The 16,285-nt window shown below is 37.1% G+C and overlaps 2 protein-coding genes across 2 annotated transcripts in view; one reads left to right on the top strand and one right to left on the bottom strand.

Moving 5' to 3' along the window:
• The window catches only part of tmem63c (transmembrane protein 63C), a 68,716-nt gene extending 56,560 nt beyond the window's left edge, over positions 1-12,156 (bottom strand). Inside the window, exon 1 of the mRNA XM_048191703.1 lies at positions 11,970-12,156. The gene's annotated coding sequence lies outside the window, so the exon portion shown is untranslated. The remainder of the gene's footprint in view (positions 1-11,969) is intronic.
• A 199-nt stretch (positions 12,157-12,355) lies between these two features.
• zdhhc22 (zinc finger DHHC-type palmitoyltransferase 22) lies at positions 12,356-15,286 on the top strand. Its single transcript, XM_048191704.1, has 3 exons — positions 12,356-12,670; positions 13,669-14,226; positions 14,316-15,286. Exons 2-3 carry the CDS (start codon positions 13,671-13,673, stop codon positions 14,600-14,602), a joined length of 843 nt encoding a protein of 280 aa, XP_048047661.1. The 5' UTR covers positions 12,356-12,670; positions 13,669-13,670; the 3' UTR covers positions 14,603-15,286.
• Positions 15,287-16,285: the final 999 nt, after the last annotated feature.

Here is a 16,285-nt window from a genome sequence, read left to right as displayed (position 1 = left end):
ATATTTAACCGTGGACATGGGGTACTTTTTATCCATGTGTGCACCAAACCCATCTGGTGGGTTTGCTGCCAAAAAGCTCTTGTTTTAGTTTCATCTGACCATAGAAACGGGTCCAGTTTGAAGTTCCAGACGTGTCTGACAATTGAATATGCTGGAGATTGTTTCTGGATGAGAGCAGAGGATTTTTCTTGAAACCCTCCTGAACAACTTGTGGGGATGTAGGTGCTGTTTGATCATTTTTTTAAGGCTTTCTGAGACTCAAGACTCAACTAATCTCTGTAATTCTCCAGCTGTGATCCTAGGAGAGTCTTTGTCCACTCAAACTTTCCTCCTCACTTCACATTAGGACGATTTAGACACATCCTCTTCCAGGCAGATTTGTAACATCTTTATTTGATTGGAACTTCTTAATTATTGTCCTGATAGTGGAAATGGGAATTTTCAATGCTTTAGCTATTTTCTTACAGCTACTTTCTATTTTGTGAAGCCCAACAATCTTTTGCTGCACATCAGAACAATATTCTTTGGTTTTACTCATTGTGATGAATGATTATGGGAATTTGGCCTTTGTGTTTCCTCATGTTTATATTCCTGTGGAACAGGAAGTCATGGCTAGACAATTTCATGCTCCTAGTCACCTTGGTGTGCTAAAAAATGTAAATATGAACGGAAATATACTTTAGAGATATTTTACTCATAAGAATTTCTAGGGGTGCCAATAATTGTGGCCTACGTGTATTGGAGAAAAACGTTTATTTCATAATGTGAGTTTCCCCCACTTTCAACTGTTTTCCTTCAATGAAAGGTTATAATTTTGTGAATTTTTTGAATGAAAGATCAAAAGGATAAACAATGCAGATTTATTTTCACATCCACCTTTGCTCATATTTACTAAGGGTGCCAATAATTGTGGAGGGCACTGTATACCCCTGTGTTTCAGTCCTTGCTTGTCGGTCACTGTCTTTCTTTACATAGTTCTATAAAACTGTTGCATTTCTTTTTCCTCCATTGGATTATGATCTTCACCTTCCTGGTTTGATTCATGTTTCCTATTTTGGATTATCTTGGTTTGTGTGCTTGTTGAATACATACTGCTTGCAAATAGATCCTTGCTACTACTCTTCCCTGTTAAACCACAACAATATTGAAAAAGTATTTAAATGAATGACACAACTGCAAAATAACGATAAATAGGGATCTCGTCTATGGTGCCAAAATGGCTCTGAGTAATAGTGATGTTTGCCTAAGATAACTATGCTAATTATGATGTCTCAGGGTAGAACAGAAGCGCTACTGTACTATGGTTGAAGTTTGAATGATACACATTTTATATAGACTTTCTTCTTCCATAAACTGCAGTGATAATTATTGTATGTTCTTTATGTTCTATTAAGATGTATTCTTGACAGAAAGGATGTGAGTCATAAATGCAGTAAAGTGACATCTAAGCAGCAATCTGGCATATCACTCACTCTCTTTCACACACACACACACACACACACACACACACACACACACACACACACACACACACACACACACACACACACACACACACACAAAAGCTGCATCAGCTAAGCCAATATTAAAGATAAAGTGTGTAATTGTTTTTGATGGTACAATACTTTATTCTAACCCAGCTTAATCTGCACAACTAAATGTAAGCCATCTAGCCTATAGGTTGATCTAAACACTGGCTCTAGTGTGTCACTATCAAAATTCAAAACTTTTCTTGGAGCATCACAACCAGCCAGAAAGAGAAACACTGGCTTAATCAATGGTGTGTGTTTGGGGGCGTGGCTAAATGTTTGACAACCAATAACAAATGTGGGGCATGTCAAGGAAACAAGTTTGCAAACAATTACTTTTTTTATTTTTGCAATTCTGTTTGGTGCCACCACAAATTAAAGCTGTACACACCAAGGAACATACATAACTATAACAATGATTATATCTGAAAAATTTTAATAATTATTCTAATTCTGAAAATAGACCACACCACAACTATAACGGTAACAACACAGAGGAATGAAATTATTGGAATCACTTTCAGAATGATTTTGTTTCCTACTGATGAACGATAAAAACATTAGCTGCGTCTAAAATCGCATACTGTCTGAGTAGGTACTACATTTGTCAGTCATATAATGCATGGCAATGGTAACAAAATCTATGAGAGTAAAAAAACATGCACATTTTGGACAAATCCAAATTAAACCCTAAACTACGCCAGAGCGCATACACACCTCACGCACCGGATGCAGTGCGCATGCATACAGTATATAAATACTGTTCAGTTTCTCGCACAAACCAATCGTTTCATGTCTTAGGACATCAATGTGTCGTCACGAGCCGCAGGGTTTAATTTTTTTTACTCTCACAGATTTTGTTACCATTGACATGCATTATACAACAGACTGCAACGGTTGGAGTTAAAAATCATCATTTGTGTTCTGCTGAAGAAACAAAGTCACCTACATCTTGGATGCGCTGGGGGTAAGCAGATAAACATCAAATTTTCATTTTTGGGTGAACTATCCCTTTAAAAAGGTATGTTCTATACCTTATAAATGTGAGTAGTATGAACGAAATTTGGTCGTACTACATCTGCCATGTTGTTAGTGTCCTGTGACCTACTAGTGTCAGTTGTATCCCTTTAAATGCATTCATAAATCCTCTCCGTGGCCTCATGGGATAGTAAAGTGTCCATCGAAAAGCGTTCCTCTCGGCAGTAGTAGTAGGTTATCTACGTACTTTTCGCCTACTGTTTTTTTGTATACTATGTATTCGGATATACAACTCATTTGCCATACTTTTTGTCACATACTACATAGTAGTATTAGATTTCGGACGCAGTGACTGAGAAAATCTACCTTCAAAAATGCTTGAGCATTTAAAGTGACAGGCGACATACTGTCACTGCAGTTTCTTATCATGCATTTGTGTGGCCCTATATAGTTTTCGATACGTTTATCCTTCATCTTTAAAGTTATCCTTCTTAGTTTGAATGGGCCTTTACTCTGTTCTCTTTCTTTTCACATTTTTTTTTCAAAATCAATATTTTATTATTTATTATTTAATTATTTATTTGTTAAAGTTGGCATGAAACGGAAGTTGCGACAGTCTTTTCTTTCCTATTGTGACGTATATCTGAGAAAAACGGCATCTGGAACAAGAAAAAAATGGGGAGAACTTCTTGGTCTCCTTGGTTTTGTCAATATTCTTATGATATTACTTCACGGTCATTAGCTTTATTAAGTATGCTTTGAGGTATGATAACTGGCCCAGATGGCCATTCATATATCTCAATCGGATATCCTATCCTCTGTTTGATAGACACAACTATTTCTTATTCACACAGTCACTGTTGCACTGTGTGAAGGACTCAGGTGCCAGCATCAATTTTTGCGTATGTGTGTGTGTGGGTGTTAGAACGAGACAATATTGCACCAAAGATAATATTAGAAACAAACGCATATGAGGTCCTTACACAACAAACCTTGCAATGATGACAACGTACTGACAAACAGGACCACAAACTGTCTACATGCCAGCTGTTTCTATGAATGTCATGATGCACAAGGGAATCTATGGAAGACGAACCGCTCCATCTAACCATATCTTACCGCTACCTATGTGAACTTTCTTTAGCTTACGGCACGCTACAGCCTCTGTGGCTCTTTGTGTACTGCAGTGGGATGTATCAACTTTCAATCTCAGCCAAGTGCACCATCAAATATTCATGCCTGTGCTGCGTAGAGATGCCAGATACACATTTGACTGAGGATTATTTGTTGTGTGTTCTCAGGAATGTATTACAAGCTTTTGATCACTGAACCACTGGAGGGAAAGCAGCAGTCTCAGAAAATGACTAAGCAACATGACTGCAAACTCTACAAAAGCACCTTATGAACTAAATAAGGTTGTTTAAAGCCTCTCATGATGCAGTCACACCTGCTGGCTAAATTAATGGTTTGGCACAATTCCCAACAGCTGTTTTCACTGAAGTATTCATTTGTGAACGTCTACTCACATCTGCTTCTTCCCTCACATTGTGTCAATGAGGTAAATATGCTTTTGGTTCATATTTGTCACTGATGTAGAATGACGTCCAGAACTGGAGATGGTGGTGCATTGCTGTTTAGACCATTAGTAAGATGCTTAATCATGATGTTTTATACTGTAGATTATTACAGTTTGCTGTAATTTTCTTCTTCAAAAGCTGATAAACATCAGTTTATGCAATAAGATGTCCCTAAACCCAATCACAGATTGTAGTAAAATTTTACTCTAGTCTAATTCTGATAACTTCACTAGTAACAACATTAATGTGTATGTAAAAAATTATTTTATGTATGTTTTATGGAGGTTACAGAAATGCATGGCTGCAAATATTTAATGACTACATTCTAGTAAATCTAGAAATTACATTGGTCAAAAGCATACAATTACACACAAACTGACCACCAATTGAAACCTTCAGAAGCCATCTTTAATAATCTATAATTAGTTCAACTGTTGCGGAAACTTTGATGCCTTCAAAAATCGATCAGATGAAGGCATCTCAAAAGACAGGAAGAAGCCAACATTGGATTCAAATGTGCCTTGATGCCTTCCTACCTTGGAATGCATCCTCCGAAGGCAGGATTTTCGGACACAGCCATATTTTCCATTCCCAACCACCATTAAAAATGGCAGAAGAAGAATAAGAATGGTGCATTACTGCCACCTACTGAACTGGATGACACACAGGATCAATGGCGTCCCCCACATTACTGTTAAAATTCCTTACAAATTGGTTTGTTTTTTGTACTTCTTCAAAAGCTGATAAATATAATTCTAAGCAATAGAAAAAAATCTGCGATTATGATCAATTTGTCCATTCTACACTATAATAGTGCACTCTAGTTTAATTTGACTAATTTGACTAACAACATAAATATATTATGTTTAATATATTACTGTTTACATTTTATGTATGTTTTATTGATGTAACAGAAATGCATATTTTGCATTAAAGGATTAGTTCACTTTTCAATGAAAATTACCCCAAGATTTACTTTACGTGTCGTGTATTTTACTTTCTTCTTTCTGATGAACACAATCGGAGTTATATTAATAAATATCCTGATGCATCCAAGCTTTATAATGGCAGTGAATGGGACTAATGAGTATGAGGCTCAAAAAAAGTGCATCCATCCATCATAAACGTACTCCTTCTGAAGCGAAACGATACGTTTGTGTAAGAAACAATATCCATATTTAACAAGTTATGAAGTAAAATATTTAGCTTGCGCCAGACTGCCATCTGTATTCAACTTACGAAGAAAGTTTAATGCCTCTCTCAGTTCAAAACGCTTACACTACGTCCTACGCCTTTCGTATTCAACTTACGGAAAATAGTGTGACTGACACAACAGTTTGCAGTACGTGTGGAGTACATTTATGATGGATGGATGCACTTTCTTGAGCTTCATATTGTTGGTCCCGTTCACTGCCATTATAAAGCTTGGATGCGTCAGGATATTTATTAAAGGTCCCGTTTTTCGTGGTTTTTTGAAGCCTTGATTGTGTTTATAGTGTGCAATATAACATGTGTTCATGTTTCGCGTGTAAAAAAACACAGTATTTTTCACATAATTTACTTATCTGTATACCACTGTTTCCACTGTCATAAAAACGAGCTGATGACTTCCTTGTTCTATGAAGTCCCTCCTTCAGAAATACGTAACGAGTTCTGGTTGTGCCAGCGGTTCCTGTGTTGTGATTCGACAGCTCTGAGCGAACCTTGCCCGGAAAAGTCATGCTTCTTACCATAACGTGGAGATGCACGCGCTCAGTGTTATTGTAAACATGTCTTTAATTTTACCCTATCAATTTGAGCCGGAATCAGACCCGGTGATTGGACTGCGGGATGAAAATAACAGCGTTTCGACGACATGGCGACAAACACACTCTACAAACGCAACTCTTGTGTATTCCTGTGGGCGGAGGTTAGTCAAAAAACTGTTTTAGTGACGTCATTAAAGAAGGAAGTAGAGGGATGTAGTCCAAACTGGCCGTTCGATGTAGGCGACTTCTGGTAAATAAAATATCTCGCTTGGCATTGAACTTTGAGCTTTAAAATTTTACAGATTTTATTTATACTCTAACAACAACATTACACACTAACTAAAGTTTGAAACATGGGATCACGAAGAACGGGACCTTTAATATAACTCTGATTATGTTTATCAGAAGGAAGAAAGTCATATACACCTAGGATGGCTTGAGGATATGTAAATCTTGGGGTCATTTTCATTTCAAAGTGAACTAATCCTTTAAAAATGGCAGAAGAAGAAGCAGAGATTTTCTCCACCTATTGGACTGGATGACACACTGCCATGCTACTGTTGAAGACATGAAGGTGAATAAAAATATATAATTTTCTCTTTTTTGTTGAATTATCCCTTTACACTTTGACAACACATATTTCAGTCATATCTGAATTGAAATGAACTTGAAATGATGATCTATGAGTGAGATGCTTTAGCGAGCACTTGGTTAGATTAAAGGTGCACATCTGTGCCTGCGATCTTCATGACACCTTACAAAGAACAAAAGCTACATGAAATACTATATTAAATGCAATGCAAATAATGATAAAAAACATTAACTTGATGAGCCTTTAATGGATTTGGTTTATATAAATATATTAATATAAAATAAAGTAAGGTAAGGTAACGCTGATTCATTGATGTTTTTAATCCAGAAACCAAACATCAGAAGTGTTTAGAACATGAAAACCAAACACAGGGAGGAGATTTTGCCTGCTCGTTTCAGAGATCCACCACACACCACTGTATATAAGAGCCAGAAGTTTTCACCCCTCCAATGCAACTTGCAGAGCAAAAACCAATTCAAGCAAGGTGCCGCTAATATTTCTCCTATAATGTGACTAGTAGGAGAAAGAGACATCAGCCAAGAGCAGGTGTTCATTCTAATGATTTATTCATGATCCAATTATGAGCTTCAACCAACATTCTGTCACAAGTGCAGTGACATTTCGACTACTATTAATTGCTTTATACAGTCAGTTTGGTAATCACGCATTGCTGAATATCATTCCAAGATGCTCCATTTATATGTTAAGTAGATGGAAAATCTGAGTGGTTGCTGGAAAAATGGTGCCCTAACTGTGTCTTATCCTTAAAAGTAAGATGGACACTGGCCATTGATGAAGACCGCAAATGTCAGGCATTTGTCACTCGGTGGAAAAACCATTGATTTACAGATTACTTCTTTCTGAAAGAGTCTTGCAAATGCCAATGAGGATTAGAATCTTATTTTCAGCTTGATGTAACTAGTGATGAGGTTGTTTGCTCTTTTAAATGTAACACTGTAAATACCAGCATAGTTGTTTGTCAATGTATGTTGTGTTTTGACAGCAGGTGTGCAGATTTGTTACTGCTTTTTTTCTCCCTACCTGCCATTTTTTTATTGCTTCATTTTTTAAATCTGGGATGAGACAGATGCCCTGTTGTTGTGGCACAAAAAAGATCTGATTTACACTGAGGACTGATCTTATCACTGTGTCACACCTGGTTAGGACATGGAATAAGACCATGTTAGCTGACTGCCTTAACCAGCAAGAGCCTGCTGTTTCATTAGCAAAAGGAACACTTTGGTCAGCAAGCTTTACCATCTTAGTTTTCTAGTGAACAGAATGGTTACAGCAGAGACCAGTTGTTGCACTGATGTTTACTAAGAAAAGCAACATATACCAGTGTTAGCATTAGCATACATTAGCCTGCTCTGAACAGAGCACAAACTTCACTCTTCACAACAGCAGCAAACCCTGGCATTCTGCCCTAACAGAATCCTTTTTTAGATGCCAGTATAACAGAACATTAAAGGCCCACTGAAGAGTGTTGGAAGGCGCAGCATTATTCAATGTGTTGACTTAATTTCAACTGAAACAGGAAGACAGGGCAATATATATCAAACAGCCCCGCCCCTTTTTAAAAATAGCCAATAGCGTTTTGTTTATGTTACAGCTTGCCAGAGCCATTAGACTCTGTAAAACCTCAGTTTCCTTCTAATCTCTAACCGTTTCTTCTCCTAATGTCCTTTATATCGCTTTAATACACAGTATTCTGTGCAGAATTCAGATGGGTCCGATGCCTTTCGTGGTCTGTGCCGACTCGCGCATATCTGTGCTCTCGTGTCCCTGGACCCGAGCAGACTGCTTGCGTTGTGGCGGTTGATGTGACACTAACACGAAAACGGACTTCATTCGTGTCAATGGAAAGCATATTTACACTGTCTGAATCGTTCCCTATTCTCTATATAGTGCACTATGTGCCATTCACCATGTAGAAACTAGTAAATGTGTGAGCAAATGACTGATTTCAGCCGCAGCTTCAGCGTCTGTAAGAGTGTAGGAGGGGGCGGGACTTCAGATTCTAGAGAGCATTTGATTGGACAGAAGATTTGATGAGAAACTGAAGTGCGATGTGATGTCATGAAAATCAGTGATCCATTTTAGTGGAGGATGTTTTGAATGCTTTTATCTCCTAAATGCGAATTTTGTCATTGTTTTGGAACACACCAGCTTATTCATAAACTTAAGGCTAACATATTCATACTAAAATCTAAAAAACTTACATTTTGATTTCACAGGGACTTTAAGCAGTCACACATTTCCCCCTGCTCATATTGCTCAAACACAACTTTCTACTTTTATTATTCTCCTTCAGGCTCATGCAAAGCATGCTGGGTACTGAAAAACCCCTTGACAACATGTTACAATACTTGACAAAATGTTACAATATGTGTGTAAAAAGCACTTTTTATGAATTCTTTGTTCAAAATTAGTAAAAAATTGCTAAAACAAATTGCTAAAATTTAGCAATTTTCGCAACAAAAAAAAAAAAAAAAAAATGTTTTTTTCTGCTAAAGAAAAAGAAGACATTTTACATTAAAACATGTTGTGCATTGTAACATCGTTTTCATAACAATTCACACTTCCTCCCAGAATTCTCGTTCACATTTTGATGGTTTAATGATTTTTTGACATTTTACTTGATATATTTTTGCTTTTAATCACAATGATTATTCTCATTAGATTCTCACCGTATCACTTTTTTATTGATATTGGCATAAATTAAAGGAGGTACACAACAAATACTACCATGATTAGATATCTAATAAATGTCTATACCTAAAACATATTTAAATAATAATATATTTAATAATAGTTTTATATCAAAACATGAATAAATTCATTCTTTTTTATTCTTTTGCAATACTGAATGGGGAAATGCACTTAAAGGGTTAAGCCTAGTTCACCCAAAAATGAAAATTTTGTTATTAATTACTCACCCTCACTCGTTCCACACCCCTAAGACCTTCGTTAATCTTCAGAACACAAATTAAGATATTTTTGATAAAATCTGATGGCTCAGTGAGGCCTGCATTGACAACAAGTTAATTAACACTTTCAGATGCCCAGAAAGCTACTAAAGACGTATTTAAAACAGCTCATGTGAGTACAATGGTTTAACCTTAATGTTATGAAGTGACGAGAATACTTTTTGTGCGCCAAAAAAACCCAACAAAATAACGACTTCATTCAACAATATCTAGTGATTGGCAATTTCAAAACACTGCTTCATGAAGCTTCGAAGCTTTACGAATCTTTTGTTTCGAATCAGTGGTTCAGAAAGTGAATCAAACTGCCAAAGTCACGTGATTTCAGTAAACGATACCAAAGACTATAAAATAACACACTCCGAACCACTGATTCGAAACAAAAGATTCGTTAAAGAAAGAGTCGTTATTTTGTTTTGTGTTTTGGCGCACAAAAAGTATTCTCGTCGTTTCATAATTAATTAATTCATTCATTCATTTAATTAAGCAAAATATATTTTTTTCTTTTGATTTTATGTTGACATGACCGGCACGTTCATAACAGGTTTGAGATTCACCCTCTACCTGTTAAAGGTGCTCTAAGTGATCCTGGACGGAGTAACTTCCTGTTGACGTTTGAAGTGTTGTCAAACAAAACAGAGGCTAGCTAGACCCTCCCTCCTCCTCCTCCTCCCCCTCCCCTCCGTGCTTCCTGAAACAGTCATGAACGCACATTTAAAATCATTCTTGTTGGTTATTGGCTGGAGCATGTTTATTATGTTTCGTGGTCCAGGCTGCACCAGTTTGTTTTTATTGCCGTTTTCGGAGCTTGTGGCGACTACAGAGACCGTGTTTTTTTACAGTGTGTTCAGGGGACAGGCAGCTAGCGGATAGTGAGGAGATGTTTGCTGTATGTGACAAAAAATGTTTTGGCCTATAAACACGTGACATCGCTTAGAGCACCTTTAAAGTAGTAGGGTACAACGGGGCTAAAGGCGCCTTTGATTTTATTTCCCTCTAAACCACTAGATGGCACAACAACTTGCCACAGCACTTTCCTAAATGTCCGCTTTTCAAAATGGACGTGCAAATTTGTCTGATCCTTGATGCAATTGCGGGCAGCAATGCAAAGTTGATTCTGAGGTAGTTTGATCTAATATTTGATGTTTTTCAAAATGTTGTTGATTTAAGTAGCAAATGAGAATCGATTAAATTAATGTTTGTATATTCAGACAAATGTCTTCTTAATGATTTTCAGTTTTGTTCAAGGTAATTCAAGCAATAGTTTTCCAATAAAGGTTTGCTGACTTTTCCATTTGTTTCCATTGGTTAGATTCAGATGGCAAATATCATATATCAAATTGGGTATCCATCTTAGAGATAATACCCATACTTAATGAAACAACCATATTTAAAAATATTATATTAATCATATAATACAATATAATTTATTGTTACTAATGTAAATCTATATTAAATATTATGGGATCTCCTTCAATGCTTTCAGGATTTTACTTAATTTTGTTTCTGTATTTTTTAAATATATTTTATATTAACATAGGTCTATTTTAATGACAGTATATTTATTGAACAACAACAACAAAAAAATATTTTATTTATCAAAATAAACAGAAAATAGTACAAACTTTGCTAATTAGTGATTCTTTCCAACAAACCTAGACATTATTAAAACATTATTTTAGCTAAAGTATTTGTATGAATACTGTGTGCCTTTTACCCCATGTTTTACCCCAAAAGGCCTCCTCACCACCTCATACACTCAGGATTTTTAAACAAAATGAACCACTTTTATGATTTATTTTCACACAAAATCTGTTGCTTTATCAATGCTCAATACAATCATATATATTTTTCCTGCAATCATACACTTTGAGAGTAGTGAAAAGCACATTTTTTTCTTAAGGTGTGCCTTTAGCCCCGTTGTACCCTACTTTTTGATTCTCAAAGGGAAGATTAGAGACGACATTTCTAATTGTGAAAGTTATTATGATTATCTGCTTGAGCATCATCATCTCGGCTTCTTGGCAACAGCGTGGAGAAATCTATCCGCCCCCATCCTCTGATTTGTAACGCGCAGCTTTGACTTGTTCCCCATTCAATATATTATCCAGACATTAAACTCCCTGCTGTCAGCATGTGTGCACTAATACAGCTATTATCAGCAGCAGCAGAGAAACCATAACTTTAGAGAGATAATATTAGGATCTCACAACAAATGCACAACTAGCGCACTCCCGCGGCACAATAAAACAACGGGGCTCCCGGTGATGTTTTACATGAGACGGTAAACAAACAAGCCAAAGGAAACCAATCTAATACCATCACAATGCCCGTGTACACACCTCGAACAGTTAAATTATTTAAGTATCACCCCCTCCTCTATGCTTAGCACCCAAGCTGTCTGCTGCAATAGCGTTTTAAAGCTACAACTGTTACAAAACGCCCACTTTTAAAACCCGTTGAAGTTCAGAATGAATGACTGAATCGTTTGTTGAATCATTTCTTAATTAAGAACAGTTCATTGGAAGCGATGTGAATATAGCAATAGCGCGGCTTACCTTTAAAACACCTCCTGTGGTTAATGTCCGGTTAGATGCTTCTGTCTGTCTGCATCAGCACCAGCACACACGGGGAGCGCCCAACGGCTTAGGGACCGTGTGTGAAGTGACCCTCCATCAACAAACACGAAAACTAAGGGGTCATGCGAACTATAAAGTTTTTGACTGCGTATCACAGATGTGAGCTTGTAAGCGTGGCGCACATTATAGAATGCTAACTTTGTCTCAAAGCATGATTTTGTCTATTTAGCGAATTAAATAAACGTATCTGCTAAAAATAAGCGTTGGTTTGCACTGCCATCTGCTGGTGAAAGTTGTAAGTGCGTGTCGGTCATGCATAATAATGAATCAACATGCACATTGTGGAGGAAACAATATGATGTGTACATATAAAATATGGATATAAAATCACAAAGCCATGCAAAATAATATATAAACATGTCCCTAACACACGTGTATCTATACAGGTTTGCCTGTTTTTCAAGTGAAGCTGGATGATGATGCTGTACCCACACCAACAGGCGGCGGTGCTAAACCACTGAGACACATCGCGAACAGATGCGCTCAGTATTACAGAATTATAACTGATATACTATTTCTGAATGAATTACATGTGGTTTATCTCCTAGCAGCGTGAGTGAGGGATGAGCTGAGCTCAAGTCCTGATACAACGACGGCTCTTCTGGTCTAACCGGCGTCAGGTAACCGAGCAATATCCTCATCCTGTTCAACAATAAGCGTTTGTTTCAAAGATATGTTTCAGGCCTCATAGTTCCTTCATCTATTCGTCACAAACCCTGCCTATAATATGTTAGTTTGTATCAGAATTGACGTTTTGATATGTATTAGACCTCTGCGAATTGTTTTAAGATCATCACATCTTTTTTCTCACACCATTGTCTAAAAAACGCAATGCATTTAGCTTCATGATCACTAATATGCATGTAGCCTATATTTACACCCTATACAGGATGTAAATTCTGTGCTGTTTAATAAATAATGGTGCGTTGAGCTTCCTATATGAAATCTTGATATTAAAACGATTGAGTGTTTTAGGTTTATGATCCGTTCTTTGATAATATGTTGTATAAAAGCTGATGTGTGCATATTTTTTTCCATGTTAAAAGTTTAATGTGCAGAGATGTCTATATATTAAGGTTATATATTCCTAAATGTATAAGGTAAACACTGTAGCTGTCAATACTGTCCTACTTAGCAACATGGGCTCAACCAATGGCGTGAGTTTGGGGCGGGGCTATCTGTTTTGCCAACCAATGGAAGACCGGGGAGTATTTGGGAAACATGTTTAAAATGCACAGTATTTCTGCAATTCTGTTTGGTTTTGCTACTGGAGCACAAATTACATGCATCACCTTAATTTTTTAAAATGATTAATTCCAATTATTTATTGATTAATTAATCATTTATTATTTTTCTGAGCTTTTTCGGACACACATGAAGACAGGTAGGCCTATTCTAGTTCAGTTCGTTTGAACTTGCTTGATACTTTCTGGCACAATATCTTTCTATACACAGCCAGTCAAATGTATCCATGTTATATCCATCAAAAAACTGTTTCTGTTCCTAAGTTTACAGTTTCTTTCATTATTTTTGTAATGGTATTTTTCATAGGGATGAACTGCTGATATCATCTTCAGTTGAATTATTGTTTTAAGACATTGTTTCTTTTTATTAACAGGCATGTTGTTCAGGATGGTAAAACTCAGACTACTCAACACGATTGCACCAGCATACTTCTACACAGCAACCGTGGTCACATTCGCCCTCCACTTCCTCCTCTTCATGCCCACTGTATTCCAAAGGCAAGATGTGATGTTAAACCCCACCATGGTGGCCCACATTGCCATCTTTCTATTCTTCATGGGGAACGCGTTGGGTAATTACACAATGACTATACGGTATCCGTCTGAGAGCGCCAACGAGACAGTTATTCCAGTCTGTTCACCCGACTGCCCAGACAGAATTGACGCACACTACCTCCTGAATGGACGCCACTTCTGTAAAGTGTGTAAGAAAGTGATTCTAAAAAGGGACCACCACTGCTTTTTCACAGGAAACTGTATTGGGAATAGGAACATGCGCTACTTTATAATGTTCAGCATCTATACGTCCTGCTGTTGTCTGTATTCATTGGTAATTGGGGTGGCGTATCTTACGATGGAGTACTCCATTTCCTTTGAGAACCCACTGACATTCCTCACTCTTCTTCCACTGACAACAGGCTACTTCTTCCTTGGTAAGTTGCAGACTTGCTTTAGGATTTCTTGATTTTTGTCTCGCTTTGAAAATCCGGAATAAGACAATTCTTTATTTTATTCCCTTCAGGTTTGATTTCAGGTCTCCAGTTCTTTCTGGTTGTAATGCTGTACGTCTGGCTGGGTATCGGACTAGTGAGCGCCGGTTTCTGCTGTCAGCAGCTTCTACTCGTAGCCCGAGGGCAGACCTGGTGCGAGCTGCAAAAAGGTTATTTGTCGGAGAGTCGCGGTACCTGGCGTGCCAATTTGACTGATGTTTTTGGTTCCCGATGGGCTCTGGGCCTTTTCCTGCCAGTTCAGACTGTCGAGACTGTACCTGGAAACTGGCAGGTCTACCATGATCACAAACATGACTGAAAACCCTATCAGTGTGTTTATTATAATTTGACCCGTGTCGACTAGATATTACGTGTGATAAGGGCTTCAGTTCATCAGACTTGTATAAGCCTAAGCAACTGATCTACCTTTTTATTGGATTTCTGTCATCACTGCGCAAATTAGGAGAGCGTTATGTCACATAGATGTGGTAACCCCCATATCTATGTCCATCAGCACTGTACTGAAACTCAATTTCAGCCCTAGTTCAGGGCAGCAGTGATTAGCTGCGGGAACATCAGAGAAGGAGGCCAGGATTAAAGGATGGATGGGTTTACAAAAACAACGCACACTAGGTAATCAGCACACTGTTACACAAGTGGCCTGCTAAATTGTGGGTGACTTTTACTTTAGTTTGAATTTGAATTTAATTGGAAGTTGGAAAACAGGAAGTTGTAATTTAAATTAAAATTCAAAGAAATTAAACACAGGTAATGCATTGTGAGAAAAAGTGTTTTTCCACCTTGGTCCACAAAAATGTATTAAATATGACAAAACTAAATACTTAAAATAAACATACAAAGTACACCACCCTTCAAAAGTTTCAATACTTTTATTCAGCAAGGATTCATTAAACTCAAATGTGACAGTAAATACATTTAGAATGCTAAAAAATCATTTCAAAATGAAATAGTGCTGTTCTTTTGAACTTTATATTAATTAAATGCAGAGAAAAATTATAGTTTTCACAAAAAAAAAAAAAATTAGCAGCAAAACTATTTTCAACATTGATTTTAAAAGTTATTTAAATTTTTAATAATATTTCACAATATTTTATATCAAATAAATGCAGCCTTGGTGAGCATAAGAGACTTCTTATCAAACTTTTAAATGGTAGTGTACACTCCTGAGGGGGGGAGTGTACACTACCATTTAAAAGTTTGATAAGAAGTCTCTTATGCTCACCACAAATTACTTGAGGAAATTAGCAAGAATTAAGTGAATGCACTATTTAAAAAGTCAATAGTCTCAGAAAAGCATCAAAGACAGAATGAAGTTTTTGGCAGAATATGGGAAGTTTGATTCAGAGTTGTGTGGAGTGATGAATCACAATGAAACACGAGTTGCATGGTGATGCTCCAGAGCGCTGTCTTTAAAAAATCTGCTGAGAAATATTATAATAATTGCTTCTCTACCACTGTGATGCATGGAAGACAAGATGTCATTGTCTGGGAAGCCTTTTTAGTTGCTGGTATTAGCAAAGACTAAAGAAATAGAAAGACGGTCCACTCCTACTAGAGAAACTGCAACGCAAAAAGAGCCAATCACTAATTGATAAAGTCATTGCGTCACTGCAGCTGCCATTAGAAGCTCTTGTTCCCATAGAAACCTGAGACTCGCTCTTAGGACTGCACATGCGCATTGGCTCATCTAGCCTCAAAAATTAGCTTTTTTAACGCTATTTGAGCATAAGAAACAACATTTATGGGACAGTTCATGTCAGATGTTGTTGCTAATTTGAAATATGTTATTTAATTGTGAGTTCACCAAGCAGTTTTTGAGATTTCAGGATTCCCCCATTCAGATAGATAGTACTTGGTCTTGGATGCCCGAAATAGCTGCCCAGAGGTGTTGCAAATATGGCCGCCGAGTGTACAGACCTTATTTGAAAAGGACTTTGGTATTACTATTAGTGAGCTACTTCACTGTGAAAAGTCAATTAAT

This window comes from Megalobrama amblycephala, linkage group LG5, assembly GCF_018812025.1.
Source record: "Megalobrama amblycephala isolate DHTTF-2021 linkage group LG5, ASM1881202v1, whole genome shotgun sequence".
Classification (NCBI taxonomy): Eukaryota; Metazoa; Chordata; class Actinopteri; order Cypriniformes; family Xenocyprididae; genus Megalobrama; species Megalobrama amblycephala.
This window is presented reverse-complemented; position numbering and strand designations above follow the sequence as displayed.

Excerpts from the sequence above, each read along its gene's own strand:
- zdhhc22 (XM_048191704.1), top strand. The coding sequence starts at position 13,671 with ATGTTGTTCAGGATGGTAAAACTCAGACTACTCAACACGATTGCACCA. Across the intron at positions 14,227-14,315 it reads AACAGGCTACTTCTTCCTTG|GTTTGATTTCAGGTCTCCAG; the intron begins GTAAGTTGCAGA and ends TATTCCCTTCAG.